General features: G+C 41.8%; 1 protein-coding gene across 1 annotated transcript in view; it reads left to right on the top strand.

The window, feature by feature from the left end:
- slc26a2 (solute carrier family 26 member 2) overlaps window positions 1-10060 on the top strand; it is a 35915-nt gene extending 25855 nt beyond the window's left edge. Inside the window, exon 3 of the mRNA XM_068042955.1 lies at window positions 8129-10060. Within this exon, the coding sequence (XP_067899056.1) occupies window positions 8129-9658 (1530 nt within the window). The 3' untranslated portion in view covers window positions 9659-10060. The remainder of the gene's footprint in view (window positions 1-8128) is intronic.
- Window positions 10061-15263: the final 5203 nt, after the last annotated feature.

Here is a 15263-nt window from a genome sequence, read left to right as displayed (position 1 = left end):
TCGAAACGCAAGGTGCCATGCCGTTAGTTGCACTTTTTGGGTCATCTGGGTGATGTTGTCTCAATTTGTTTTTGCATTAACTTTCCCTGTCATAACAATTGCTAACTCTTTCGATCAGACTTGTGTGTTGTTATTGCTTGATGTCGAAAGGGAAAATAGAGTTTGGGTGGGCGGCCTGGGTTTGCGGTGGTGTCATGGCCTGTGATCTGGGAGACTGTTGGCAGTGGAGACCCAATTCTCAGTGGTTTTGGGTGGCAAAGGGATTCTTCAGATGTGTGTTTGCTGGATGATTTCTCTCTCTGATGGAAGGTGATTGACTGAGTCATCTGTCATAAGGGCTGAGAGGTGCTCAAGTGAAACGTTGCTGAATTAGCATGACAGCTATGCCAGCCTGCTGATTGCAGTGAGGCCTGCAAGGGCCTTGGCAGTCATCCTCCAATGACTGCGCCCCTCTGGAGCTCCTCCCTTGTTCTCTTTTTTTTTTTTTTTTTGTTCCCTCTTCCTCTCCATCCTCCTCCGAGGGAGCGTGGCGTTTCAGGTCCTCCTCGTCATCCAGCTCTTTGTATAATCATGTTGTGCAAGGCGCAGCAGGCAACCATAGTACAAGACATCTGGCTAGCATGTACTGGATGGCACCAACTGACTGGCCAAGGTAATGGAAGTGCCATCTTCAAGGTGCCAGTGGTCTGTTCAATGCAGTGTCATGTTAGGACATAGCTCTGATTGTAGTGCTTCTCCATCCGTTTCTGGGTACTGGACAGGTGTCAGGAGCCACTTTCTCAAGGGATAACCCTTTATCCCCCAGTAACCACCCACGCAGTCAGGATGTTGGCATAGAAAGGTGTGGCAGCTGGGACTCTTGAAGGATAAAGGAATCATGATAGCTGCCCATTAACAGAGTGTAGACTTACAAGATGCACTTCCTGTGCTCACAGACCAGCTGGACATTGTGAGTGGAAGCCTTCTCCGTTCAGGAATTTGGCTGCCTGGTCTATCAGTGCCATGATGACTACGTGAATACAATCCAGGACCCCCTGGACTTAAGGCAATCCATTGATAGCAACAAAGCTCCATGCCCTCTGTGTCTGTGCTGGCCCATCTGTCTCAAAATGGATGGAGTCCCCTGCCCTCCGGAATAGGGCATCCATAACTTACTTGATAGCCTGATGAGATGCCTCTTGGGTCTGCAGCTGATCCCTGGAATGACCCAGTGGCATAAAAATTCAGGGCAACAGTGACCTTGACAATTCCAAGTAGGGGACTGCCATAGGGGCCTTGAGGCATCAGGTCACTGCAAATCAGAGCGCAGATATCTAAGACCAACTGTCCAGATAGGTGTAGCCTCCTATGGCACTGGCGCTTAGTCATTTGCAGGTAGCTGGCTCTTTGGCTGTATAGCCACTGTCTTGGGTAGCATCTTCTTCTCCTTGCAACTCCCCACTGTGCTCCTCTGGCAGCCTCCTGACCAGGAGATGCATCTGCTGAAGCTCCTTGCTACTTTGTCCAATGTCAGAGTAGCCGTCTCTCATGTTACCTCCCTCAACTTGTACATTCACCAGGGCTTCCTCTGCTGATCAAGTGATGCCAGCAACCTCGCGTCCCTCTCAAGTCCTACCGCTCACAAATAGAAGCCCCTCCACTCCAGCGATGGCAACTCTGTGCCATTGGTTGAGAAGCTGAGCTTTATTCTCTGCCTCTTAAGTTTGTTGATCAGCGCATCCATTAGCCCTCATAGTTCCTCACTGTGTTCCAGACAGCTGCACCCTGACGTGTCCCAGATGCTGCGTTTTCCCCGTGCCTCCCAATTGAAAATTTTAAACTGCTCCTCTGAAACCGTTTTTTAATGAGCTCAACACCCACTTAATTGGAGACACGCCCACCCTCCGGCTCTCTTTGAAAATCGCATTGCGTTCTGGAGGTGTTGGGCTCCAGTGATGTCTTCCAGGAATACGATCTTCAATGTGTACCTGTGCCTGTGCTCTCCCTTGCAGGCAATTGGAAAATCAAGCCCATAGAGTCTGCAAAGGGCTGTAGATAGGGTAAGTGAGTGCACAGAAATTTGGCAGATGAAATTTATTGTGGAAAATTTGAGGTTGACCACTTTGGCAGGAAAAATAGAAAAGCAGAGTATTATTTAAATGGCGAGTTACTGCAGAATACTATGGTACAGAGGAATATGGGTGTCCGCATACATGAAATGCAAAAGATTAGCATGCAGGTACAGCATGTAATTAGGAAGGCAAATGGAATGTTGGCCTTTATTGCAAGGGAGAATTACTACAACTGTACAAGGTGTTGGCAACACCACACCTAAAGTACTGAATACAGCTTTTAGTCTTGTTACGACCAGGTGAGAAAGGTGTCTGGGGTTCCCTCTCAGCCTTCACTTGATCTTACTGTAACAGGGTTTAATTTTAAACAAACCTTTTTTTTTTTAGCTCCCCCTAGTGAATCCTTGTTCACTAACTTCTAATTATAAGACAAAGAAACTAGCCAAACAGGTTTTCTTAGGTTTAAAGAAAAAAGGTTGAACTTTATTAAACTCTAATTCGGTTAACACCTACAGATATGTGATGTGCCCATGCTAGCATGCGTACACGATACATGCAGATAGAGACAGAAAAGAGCAGAAGAAATAAAATGGGAAAAGTTTGAGGCAATATCTGAAGATGGTTTTGGTTACTGTTCTTTGAGCTTGCTGTAAAGTTCTTGATTGTAGGTCGATCTTGCTTTTCGTTGGGGCCCAGTATTCTTCTTAAACCTTCGATGTAGGAGACTTTTCTCTCTTGAAGTTCATGTGTCCTCAGTGGGTCCAGAGGCTTGTGAAAAAGAGATGGGAGCAGACGGGAGAGGTCTTCTCACTCCAGGAACAAGCAGTCTTTGAGTTCAAAAACTCTGTGGCTAGTTCAAAAAACCCTGGACCAGCCAATTAGTCATGTGACCAGCTGGTTTAAACAGTCCTGCCTTTTGTGGATTGTATCACCTTAGCGGTCTCTGGAATGTTCTTTACACCTTCACTGTCTGTCTGGTGATCAAAATCCATTTTGGGTTGAATGTGTCAAGGAATGGTTTATTTTGTCTCCACAAGCACTGTTTGTTAGTATGCAAATTTTTGTCAGCTCAGTCTGGCAGGCCTTCTCTTCCCAGCAAATTTAAAATCAATCTTCATATGACAAAATTAATGTGCCTCATTCTTGGTAGATGGGGCCCTGCATGGCGGTCTCCTTTATTTAAGGAGGGATATACTTGCATTGGAGACCTGGGATGAAGGGGTTTTCTGAGGACAGGTTGAGCAGGTTGGGCCTATATTCACTGGAGTTTAGAAGAGTGAGAGGTGATCCTATTGAAACATAGATTCTGAGGGGCTTGATGGGGTACATGCGGAGAGGATGTTTCACCTTGTGGGGAAATTTACAACTCGGGGACACCGTTTCAGAATGAGGAGTTGCCCCTTTAAGACAGATGAGGAGGAATTTCTTTACTAAGAGGGTCGTTAATCTTTGGAGAGCAGTGGAGGCTGGGTCATTGAATATATTCAAGGATGGGAGACAGATTTTTGAACTATAGGGAAGTCAAGGGTTATGGGGCACAAGCAGGAAAGTGGAGTTGAGGTTAAGAACAGATCAGCCATGATCATCTTGAATAGCGGAGTAGGCTCGAGGGCCGTATTTTCCACTCCTGCTCCTATTTCTTATATTCTTGTGTTTACTCACTTACATTACCTCATGCCATTCCGTCTTCTGTTTATCAATTTCCGAGAAGATCTAGCAACTCAAACATTTTTAATAGGAAAAAACCTGCAACAGTAAAATGCATAACCTATATGGTTTTAGAGTTGTAATTAAAATGCCTCTAGGAATTAAAGCTGAACATAATGGAAAACTTTTTAATTATCGACTAGCAGATCACCCGTAATATTACTGACAAGTCAGCAGATATTCTGTTTTATAACAGGAGGGATGATTATGCCACGTCGACATAACATCAGGGTCACTGCTTTTCAGTGTCTCAATAAGTCAAATTCCCTTTTTTATTATGTCATTCTTTGCACCATATTCCATGGTCCTGTCCTTTTATTCTTTAAAAAGCTGTTCATTTATAGTGTTCAAATATATCTAGTCTGCGTTTAATTTTTATCTCTTACTGGTTTTAGTGCGTAGTATGCACAGCAAAATGAACAACGTGGGGTTTGATATCTGTTGTTTATTGCTGGCTAGGGGGAAGTGGGATTTAGCTGCACTGGGGTTGTCGTACATTTTGGAACTGGGAAATGCTCCTGGGCTTTGGTATCACTGGGCAAAGGAGCTTCAGTTTGGGAACCTGGGCAGATCTTTTGGTCTGGTATCACTGTGGAGAGGGAAACTGAGATTTGACTGAACTAGGGAGTGCAAAATGGGGATTCGTTCACTGGTGGATTTTTGGTGCTCTTAGCAATTGAGAGAGGGTACAGAGCTGACAGCTCGGAATTACCTTGAAATTACAACATGGAAATGGACCTTTCAACTCAATCTGTTTATATTGGTGTTGATCCTCGACACGAGCAATATTCTTGATCCCATGTGACAACCCTGTTCCCATACCCCATTTACCTTTTGCTTTCAACTTATTTTTACAGGTTGACATGATCTATGTTTCAATCACTAACTTTGGTAGTGCATCCCTGCAACCTCTAAGTTTCTCCCCTAAATCTTTTACATTTAATCTTGCATCAATGCCCCCTTGTTCCCCTTCAACCACTCGAAGTCGGTTTATATCTGTTCTGTCTGATCCAGCCATAGTTTTAAACACCTCTATGAAATTGCATTGTAATCTACAGCCCCAATTATCACTCTGATGAAAGGTCACTGGCCTCTGCACAGATGCTACCAGACGTGCTGAGTGTTTCCAGCATTTTATTTCTAACTTTTCAAGTCTTTCTTTGTATTTATATTTCCTCAGACCAGGCAGCAGCCCTTTGAATCTACATGGCACCCTCTCTATTGCCCCAGCATCCATTTAAAAGTGCACACAGTACTGCAACTGTGGTCTTACTATGATTTAATATATATTCAGCATTCTCAACTTTCATATTCTATACAACTTACCATTAAACTCAGTCTGCTACTAGGTTTAATGGTAGTGACCACTTGTGCTGCTGCTTTCTAATGTCTTTATGAACCTGAACACCCCCCCCCCCCCCCAAATCCCTCTGCTCTTTCACATCACCCAGCCTTCCCCCATTCAAAGTATGTGTTACATTTATTTTAAGCAAAGTTATCACCTCATGTTTACTGATCTTGAATTCAATCTGCCATTTCTTTTGCCCATTCCGCAAACTGTCAATATCTCCTTGCAGCTTCCTTTACTTGTTTAATATGGCTCCTATTTTAGTCTCAACTACAAATTTGGACACAACTCCCTCGGCTCTTTTTCCAAATCATTGATGTAGACAATGAACAGAAGTGATTCCAAAAAAGAATCATGTGAGGCCCCACTACCCGCTCTAAGAAACTGCCCTTGACTCCTGCATTATTTTCTCTCAAGCCCATTCCTTCCAGACTCTCTGCAGTCTAGCTTGTCATGAGCTCTAGATCTTTCCTGTAGAAAATTAAATAAATTCATAAACTGTCCATTGCATCCTGTCCAAGCAAAATTTGAAACATCTATCCATCCCCCTGCATCCGTTATTTATCCTGCTTTCCACAGATGTCATCTCCTGGGTGCCAAGGGAGACCTCGGTATTTGATTATCTTTGTTTATACTTATTCTCACAACTTTAACCTTTTAAATTCTATTCCTAATTTCATTTGCCCAGTTGTTTTTCTAGAAGTTAATTGAAACAACATTAAAAGCTTTTACTAGGAGTATCTTTCCACATATCTGCCACCTTGTAAGAAAGAAAGAAAGACTTGCATTTATATAGCACTTTTCACAGTCACCAGACATCTCAAAGCACATTACAGCCAATGAAGTACTTTTTGAATTGTAGTCACTTTTGTAATCTAGGAAACATGACAGCCAATTGACACTTAGCAAACTCCCACAAACAGAAATGTGATAATGACCAGATAATCTGTTTTTTGTGATGTTGATTGAGGGATAAATATTAACCAGCACCCTGGGGCTAAATCTCCTGCTCTTTGAAGTAGTGGAATCATTTAGGTCCACCTGAGAAAGCAAGCAGGGCCGAATTTTAACATCTCATCAAAAGACGGCTCCTCAGTACTACACTGGAGTGTCAACCTTGAATTTTGTGCTCAATTCCTGGAGTGGGACTTGAATCCTGAACCTTGTGGCTCAGAGCCGAGAATGTTACCAACTGAGCCATGGATAATAAATCTCAATCTCTAGTTTTGCTGGTTTCTGGTTTTAAACTTAACAAATTCTAGTTGTGTGCTATACTTTAAAATCCAGTTTCGGGATGTCAGCATTGTTGACAAGGCCAGCATATATGGCTTGTTCCTAGTTGCCAGGGTTTTGATACAACTGTTTGCCTTGCTAGGCCACTTCATAGGGGACTTGAGAGTCAACCATGTTCGTGTGGGACTGGAGTCACATATAGGCCAAATTGGGTCAGGATGGCAGGTTTCCTTTCCTAAAAGACATTTGCAGGACACCCAAAAAGTTGTTTGCCAACAATTCGACTCATTGTTTTCTTTAAATAAATCTACCTCTGGATTTGGAGAAAATGCCACCAGGACATTATTGTCTTATATGACCTTCAAGCTCAGTTCAAGATAAGCTGAGCACAATAAAAACTGCCTTGGCATAGGCAGTCATTGTCATTGTACTGTTCTGATGCTGGACAAAACTAACACTGTTTAGAGTGAACTCTACATTCTTACTTTTACAATCAAACAAAGAGCTTGGCTAGTAATCCCAATTATAGCCACAATTCCATGTTTCAGGGAAATTTTAATACATTATTGCTTCAGAAAGATCACATTTTCTTTGGCTATCTTTAGAAGACCAATGCACTTCAATGGGCTGAATTTTACCAGCCCCTCTGTGCCACAAAAGGAGGCAGGGGGCCGGTATAATTCTGCGGGAGAGGCCTGCCTTGACCCCAGTCGTCAAGGGCCCACTGCATATTACTGGCGGTGGGGCGACCTCGGTGCGCCCCCGCCAACCCCCCCCCCCCCCGGGCCGCATGACAGCGGGCCTTTCATCCAAATATTTAAATTCAAAACAATAATGTGTAAATCTGTACGCGGCGGCCATCCCACACTGGTTTTATGGCCGCCGTTCATACTTCGCGTGCCTGCGGAACTCTGTATGGAGTTCCAAGGTGAGAATCTGGTGGGGAGCGGGGAGGAATTAAATTTTCAGAGTGGGAGGGGTGGGGGAGCATGGAAGACTATTTTAATTAGCTGGGGGAATGGTGAGAAGGGGCTAGAGCCAAACCTTAGAAGGTTGTTGTGGGGGGGGCAGGGGAGAAGTTCGGGTAGGGAATCAAGTCAGTTTTGTCAATAAGGGCCAATTAAATGACCGTGGGGGTGGGGTGGGTGGTGGTTGGGAAGGGCCTCCATATCTTTATTATGCATTCATAAAAAATTCCTCAATACTGTACCTTTTTAAAGTGTAAAATGACTTCTAAGGGCTTGAAGCCTTTTAAAAATGGCGCCTGCGCAGTGGCGGCGGACACTGTTGCTGGGGATGCGGTGGCTGCCTCGTCTACATCATCGGGGACAGCTTCTCCGCCCCCTCCATTTAAATGAGCCCCCGCACTTAATATTGTGGGGGCTCCTTGGCGGCACTTCCATGTCGGAAGGCCGCCGAGTTCAAAGTGCGGAACGCTAATAAAATTCAGGCCAATGTGTTGTGATAAATGGTACCCACCTGAAATGCCAACTCATCTGCTCTTACAGGTATTAGCTGACTTCTGAACATTTACAGTATTTTCTGTTTTTGCTCCATTTCCAGTGTCTACTTGTTTTTCATTTGTGCACTTCAATAATGACCTTTAAACAAAATATGACGCTCGATTTATTTATTTCAGTAGTGCTATGTTTAGACACTTGGAGAATGTAATGTGTGCATAATAAAGGGGTTAAATGTCAACTATCGTGTGAACATAGGAACCCATAACTATTTCTAACTCTCTGAACTATGTTATTGACAATTATGTTTTTTAAAACTGTGTTTCCAGGTGGCCATGGGCATCTTCCAAGTGGGCTTTATATCGGTGTACCTGTCTGATTCCTTACTTAGTGGATTTGCCACCGGAGCATCGTTCACCATACTCACTTCACAAGTTAAGTACCTTCTTGGGCTCAGCATTCCACGTGCCCATGGTCCTGGTTCACTTGTGCAAACCTGGGTGTACATCTTTAAAAATATCCATCACACTAATATCTGTGATTTAGTAACCAGTGTACTGTGCCTTCTGCTACTAGTCCCTTTAAAAGAAATAAATGAATGTTATAAATCCAAGTTGAAAGCACCAATTCCAGGTGAGCTTCTGGTTGTAGTGCTTGCTACCTTGATCTCTCATTATGGACAATTGAGTGCCAAGTTTAATTCTGCTGTTGCTGGAAACATTCCCACCGGATTTATGGCTCCCACCTCCCCAGACTGGAGCATGATACCGCGAATTGCTGCAGATGCTCTTCCAATTTCTATCATTGGCTTTGCAATTACAGTTTCTCTTTCAGAAATGTTTGCCAAAAAGCATGGATATACAGTGAGAGCCAATCAAGAAATGTTTGCCATTGGTACCTGTAACATTATTCCGGCATTTTTTCATTGCTTTACAACCAGTGCAGCTCTTGCAAAAACCCTTGTGAAAGAGTCCACTGGTTGCAAGACACAATTATCAAGTATAGTGACTGGTTTAGTGCTTCTCCTTGTACTCCTTGTGATTGCACCTCTTTTCTACTCACTTCAGAAATGTGTCTTGGGTGTTATAACTATTGTAAATCTCAGGGGTGCTTTAAGAAAGTTTATTGAGTTACCCAGAATGTGGAAAGTGAGCAAAGTGGACACTGTCGTATGGTTTGTTACAATGATATCGTCTGCCTTAATCAGCACAGAATTAGGACTATTGATCGGGGTTAGCTTTTCTGTGATCTGTGTCATTGTGCGAACACAAGTGCCAAGAGCCACTATGCTTGGCCGCTTGGAAGGGACTGAAATTTATGAAGACTTGAGAAGATATAAAAATCTTCAAAATTTGCCTGGTATCAAAATATTTAGATTTGAGGCTCCATTGTACTATGCAAATAAAGAGTTCTTCAAGACATCCCTCTATAAACACACAGGAGTTAATCCCACTCAAGTAATCGTAGCAAAGAGAAAAGCAGAAAGGAAAATGATTCAGGAATTGAAACTTAAAGTGACAGTAAATTCTTCTCCTTCCGTGAAGACTGAGGTTACGATGCAGCTCTCCAAGCAAGATTTTGAATTCCATACTGTTATTATTGATTGCTCAGTTGTTCAATTCTTGGATACTGCAGGTATAGCTACAGTGAAGGAAGTCTTTAAAGATTTCAAACAGATTGGAATACCGATTCTTCTCTCAAATTGCAATGCCTCAGTTATTGATAGTCTTCGCAAAGGAGGCTATTTTGAAAATGGTAACATTCACACATTAGTATTTTACAGTGTTCATGATGCTGTCATGTTTGCTTCAAACGTACACCAAAAGAATGGTGACTATGAAGCAAACAGCCTGTGTTAATGTTCCACTGTGACCAAATACACGAAAACTATTCAGCATTGTTGGCTTGAGAAACTTGAACAGGTTTCAAAGCAAACTGAAATCATTTGAGAATTTTAACTTGATTATTTTATATGGATCTGTAGAATGTTTTATACATGTGTTTCTGTACATTTCTAATCATGGTGCTTACATGAGATGGGATTAGAACATGTAGAGGTTTATAAGCAACATCATTAATAGTATTTGTTTAAATTAACTTCATTTGGAGTTCATTTTTTAGGGAGAAGCTACTGGTTCTTAAACACTTGGGGCTGGATTTTGGAGTCCGTGGCAAGCTCACAAAATGGCAGCCCGCCTGTACGGGCCACACACCAAAGAGCCGCCATGGTCTTAAGTGCGGCGGCTCATTTAAATAGCCGGGGCAGCCCCCCCCCCCCCCCCCCCCCCCCCTGTCAAGTAGAGGGGGACAGGCTGTCCGTCACTGGCAATGGCGTCAGCTGCCTGTGTGCAGGCGCCGGTGCCATTTTTAAAAGGCAGCCAGCCCTGCTACCTAATTTAAATTTTTAAAGACAGAGCTCCCAAAATTAAATAAATAAATTTCTAACACCCTTTTCCCACCTCCCAACAAAAATTACATTAACTATTTGCCCTTCACCACCCCCTCCCACAAAACACTTTTAACATCTGACCTTTACCCCACAAACTGCACAGGTGTGGCACCACCTTTCCCCGGATGGGGAGTTGAAGGCATGGCAGCACTGGCTGCTGCAGCAGGGCCTCGAGATCGTATGTTAATTCATTCATTTTATTGATTTGAATATTTTAATTTTGGTCCCGTCGCCCAGCAGCTGGGGGACTGCCACGGAGCCTCGCCGCTGTCAGGAGGATCGGGCCAGGCCCTCCTGGCGTTGAGGTCTGTGGCAGGCCTCATCCAGAGACATCTTCAGGCACCTCCCCCCGCCATGGAACCTGATGCCTGGGGGAGAACAGATCCGGTCCTTATTTTTGGAGAAGTTTAATTTTTGAACAGTTTCTTATAAATATTTTTCTGGAGGCTATTTGAGTTGAGTGGGTTTTGCAAAAGGTGTTGCATCATAAAAGGATTTTTTTTTTATACAATAAATAGATCTGCCTATTTCAGCTAGTTAAAGGTGGAGTACTGATTAAATTGTAGTTTACTTTTTAACTACTTACCTTTTATCATCCCTGAAATGTTTGACAGGAGCAGAATATCTAATTTCAATTTTATGTAGTTTTTAGGGGAACTCAGTTTTACTATTTTAATCAAGTACATCTGGGTATGGTGTGGTAACAAAAGTAATACATCTATGTATCATGCATTAACATTCCTAGGCTAGGGGGGGCCTGAAGATGTCTCCGGATGAGGCCTGTCATGGAGCTCAAGGCTGGGAGGGCTCGGCTCGATTCTCCCAGTGGCAGTGAGGCTCCTTGGCGGGACCACCCCCCCCCCCCCACCCCCCCCACAGCTGCTCGTCGACAGGACTACAATTCAAATATTCAAATCAATAAAATGAATGAATTAACATAGACGTACCTGCGATCTTGAGGGCCTGCCAGGGCGGCCGGCACTCCCGCACCTTCAAATCCCTGATTGGAAATTGGGTCAAGCTCCCTAAGACAAAGAAACATATACTGTGGAGTCTGTGCTGGCATAGATCAAATACAGCAGCCATTCTGGAGATATTAATCCCTTTTTAATTCTTTAAAAATAGAAATGCATTTGAATATATAAATTTGCAATTTATTGAGGTTCTTTACTTCTACGTTTCTCTTCTGTTCTTTTCATTCCCCGCCCCCAAAGAAAAAGGTGCCGAGTATTGGTGGGGTATATTTCCATGAGCATCCTCTCCCCCTTGTAGCCATTCTTCATGTAAATCTTGAATATCTGCTTGATATTCACTGTGGAACAAATCAAAGCTCATCCTGATCATATTTCCAGTAGATAGTCACACACTCATCTGGCTGTAAAGCATTCAAGTGAAGGAAACCTGACTGATTTGATGTTACATCGCCTCCCTAGCCTAAGAATGTTCAGGCCAAACTATTGTGCTGGCAGAGATCCAATAGCTTGGCACAACAGACCAGGAATCAAGCACTGCACCTTCTAGTCTGAATGATGCTTTAGCAATTCAAAGTTTTACTGATCCTCACCAGTGGAATGACTGCACCAGCAATTTATTTTGTTTATTTTTAATAAAACAAAGAGGAACATGCATCTGTTAATAAAAGCAAAATACTGCAGATGCTGAAAGTCCGAAATAAAAACAGAAAGCCCTGAAAATGCCTAACAGGTCAGGCAGCATCTGTGGAGAGAGATGCAGAGTTAACTTTTCGGGTCTGTGACCTTTCAACACGCATCTTGTCACTTTGGAAATTCATGATAACATAGTGAAAGTGAACTTCATATAAATGAAAACAGAAATTTAAATACAATATTTAAATACTGTAGCAAATTCATTCTATCAAGATCCAAGCACGAACAGATATATCCATCATAAAAAGCTTAGTTCTTTAGTACTGACTAGCTCATTCCTCCAGGTTAACTTGAAGAGATGGTAACTCAATATACTCAATAATAACATGGCCAATGATTTATGGTGTGTGTGTGTCACAGTGATAGCTTGTAAATTATTTACGTTTTAGAAAATTGTAGAAGTATGAATACATTATTTTTAGTTGAAAGTTTTCCTCTCATTTCTGTTATGTTCTTAGTTTAAAAATCTAAAATTTTTTATGATGTGTATAAACCTAACAAAGGATGCTGTAGTTCAGTTTGCAGTTGCATTATTCTTTACGCAATGTGCCTTGAACAGTAATTAGCTCTGCACTAATGATAGACTTTATGAAAGAATACTAAGCTGCTCAATAATTTCATTTAAATATTTTCTTTGAAAAACAATGTGGAAGTGCCAAGCTGGTTAATCAATCAGTTTATCCATTGCTCAAGATAATAGACTCAAAATGCTAGTACACAGCATATAAACTGATGAGAAAGGGGTTGATACAAAAGCTGACTATATGACTATATAGCCATAATCTTGCATAATTTTTATTGGACAGTAAAATGAGTTCAGATGAAGTAATTATCATTGCTCCATTACTATCATTGCTATAATGATTATAACTGCACTTATGGCAGTTGAAAATTTTCATATTCTTTAAGATAGTGACTTTAAAATTGAAATGTTTTTATTAGAATTGCAGGTGTATGTATTTAAAAAGTTCCCTCCTCTGCCTTCCAAACATTCTAGATAAACTCAATTATTGGATTTGTGAAGATAATTGAGAAATATTGATCCTTTTAGTAAATATCTTTGTTAAAAGTGAAGCACTGACAAAGTGAGGGTATTTATGGTTTCAAAATAGTCAATCCATTTTTATTATAGAATTTATTTTAGCTTTTTATGTAACTTGAGGTCAAATTGTTTGACAGAAGGGGACAGAAAACAAAGTATCAATTAGTATCTTTTACAGTTCCAGTTGAGTTTTTATTTTTATTTTTTAACATCTATCCATTTCAACAAAGCTATGCTTTTGAACGTAAGTGATCTGCACACTAAAGTAGCCCGTTGTGATTATAAACTTTTAATTATGTAACGTGATCTATTTGTAGCATAAATAAATAATTTTTATTACAGCAAATTTCTATACATTTACCACCAAAACTGATCATGAACATATCACTCCATTTTATTTTTTTCATTCTTGGAGTTTAAATTCTTGTTGCAAATTGTTCAGTTACAAGTGAAAATATACCGTGCGAAAATTTCCAGTTTCAGACTTTTAATGCAATGCAGGTAGTTAGTAGCAGCATTTTTCACTTGCTTATTGACAAGTTATTGAATTTTATAAGCCCCCCGACGTCAGGGGTCGTGGTGGGGGGGGGAGTGCGGGGGTGTGCTTGGGAAATACTACCGGGAGAAGCCCATAATTGGCCCCTCCACATTTACTGGCAGGGGTGAGGCCTAGGGGCGCCCCCCCACCAACTCTGTCCGTCACTCGGCAGTGGAGCAGTCATTTAAATATTTAAATAAATGCATAAGCACTTACCTTGTCCTGTTGGCCGTCCCATGCCGATACACCAGCTGGTTGTCAGAACTCCTGTGCCTTCGGAATCTCCAAACGGAGATCCGAGACGTGACACTGGTGGGGAGGGGGGGGGAGGAGTGAAATTTTCATGGCGGGGAAGTGGCAAAAACGAACGCTATTGGTTTTGAGGATGGTGGGAAGGGATTGAGGGTCAAGGGAATAAAGTTCGGGGGCCGAGTTCGGGATATGAATATTTTTTTTCTGGGGGGAGATAGCAATTTAAACATAAATCACTCATTGTGATGGGGTGGGGGGAACAGTATTCAAAGTTGTATTAAAAATTTATTTTTATTTCCCGGAGACTGGGACCTTGTAAAAATTCAAATGTCACTGAAGGGCTTGAAGCCCTTTTAAAATGGCACCGGTGCCTGCACGGTGGCGCAGACGCCATTCCCGTGGCGGCCACCCCATCTGTGTCATCAGGAGCAGGCATTCCGCCCCCTCCATGTAAATGAGCCACTGTGCACAAGTTGCACGTGCGCCATGCCTTTTTTGATGCTCACTGCTGAGATCGGTGACAAGTTTTCAAAATTCAGCCCATTTTCTCCAAATCCTCCTGGTTTGACTTTGTTGTTTGCAGAGAGATGAAATACTGAGAGAGTCAAAGTTGTGGACATTTTTTACAGATGACCAGAGGAGCACATTTCGAGGCAGAACAGATATCCCTGCTGATTCCACCATTTTTTTCCCCCCCCCTTTCCGTTTCCCCCATGATTTCCATCATCATAAGGCTGTATATAAGCTTTTCATCATAATATGAGACTGTGATTTGGCCTTATTTTAATTTTGAATATTAAACAGTTAAAGCTACACTATCCACTTGGCAACCTTGAGGTTTTGGGCCAAGGTACGACAAGCTGTGGGGAGAAATGGTACAAACAGCATGTCTCTGCTCCTATGAAGAGATCATTTAGCAATCCCATTTAGAACTGAGTTGGCTCATCATACTTGCATATTCAAGTTTTGAGATTCAACACTTCACCATGATTGTGGAGCAAGTGGAGAAATGGACTGCTACTTTGCTAGGTGCATGTTTTATCGTAAAATTGTTTTAAAATATATAATATATATATATATATATATATATATATATATATATATTATAGTATTTTTAAAAGCATTTCTACGCACTTGAAGCTGCTTTTTCTATCTGTGATTCCATTAAGTTCAAGGACTCCTATGAAATGCAGTACTTTATGCAATTTAGATTGTCGATCAGTAGTTTCTGGGTGAAAAAATCTACAGACTGTAGAAAACTCCAAATTCATAAAATATTCTGGGAAAAAAAAACTGATTTATTCCTGCATTTTACAAAATTATACGATTAGAGTAATTAAACCAAAGGGCTGCTTTGAACACAGAATTTTACTCAACATGCAATGCCAAACTGCACTCCACATTATTTTTCATCTGCAGCCAACTTTGGTCGCTGGCATTTAATGTAAAAAAATATTTGAGTTGATACTTTACTATTCAACTACAACTTGCATTTATATCGCCACTTTAATGGAAT

The sequence above is a fragment of the Heterodontus francisci genome, chromosome 12 (genome assembly GCF_036365525.1).
Source record: "Heterodontus francisci isolate sHetFra1 chromosome 12, sHetFra1.hap1, whole genome shotgun sequence".
Lineage (NCBI taxonomy): Eukaryota > Metazoa > Chordata > Chondrichthyes > Heterodontiformes > Heterodontidae > Heterodontus > Heterodontus francisci.
The sequence above is the reverse complement of the archived record's forward strand: the minus strand, read 5'-3'. Positions and strand labels throughout refer to the sequence as shown.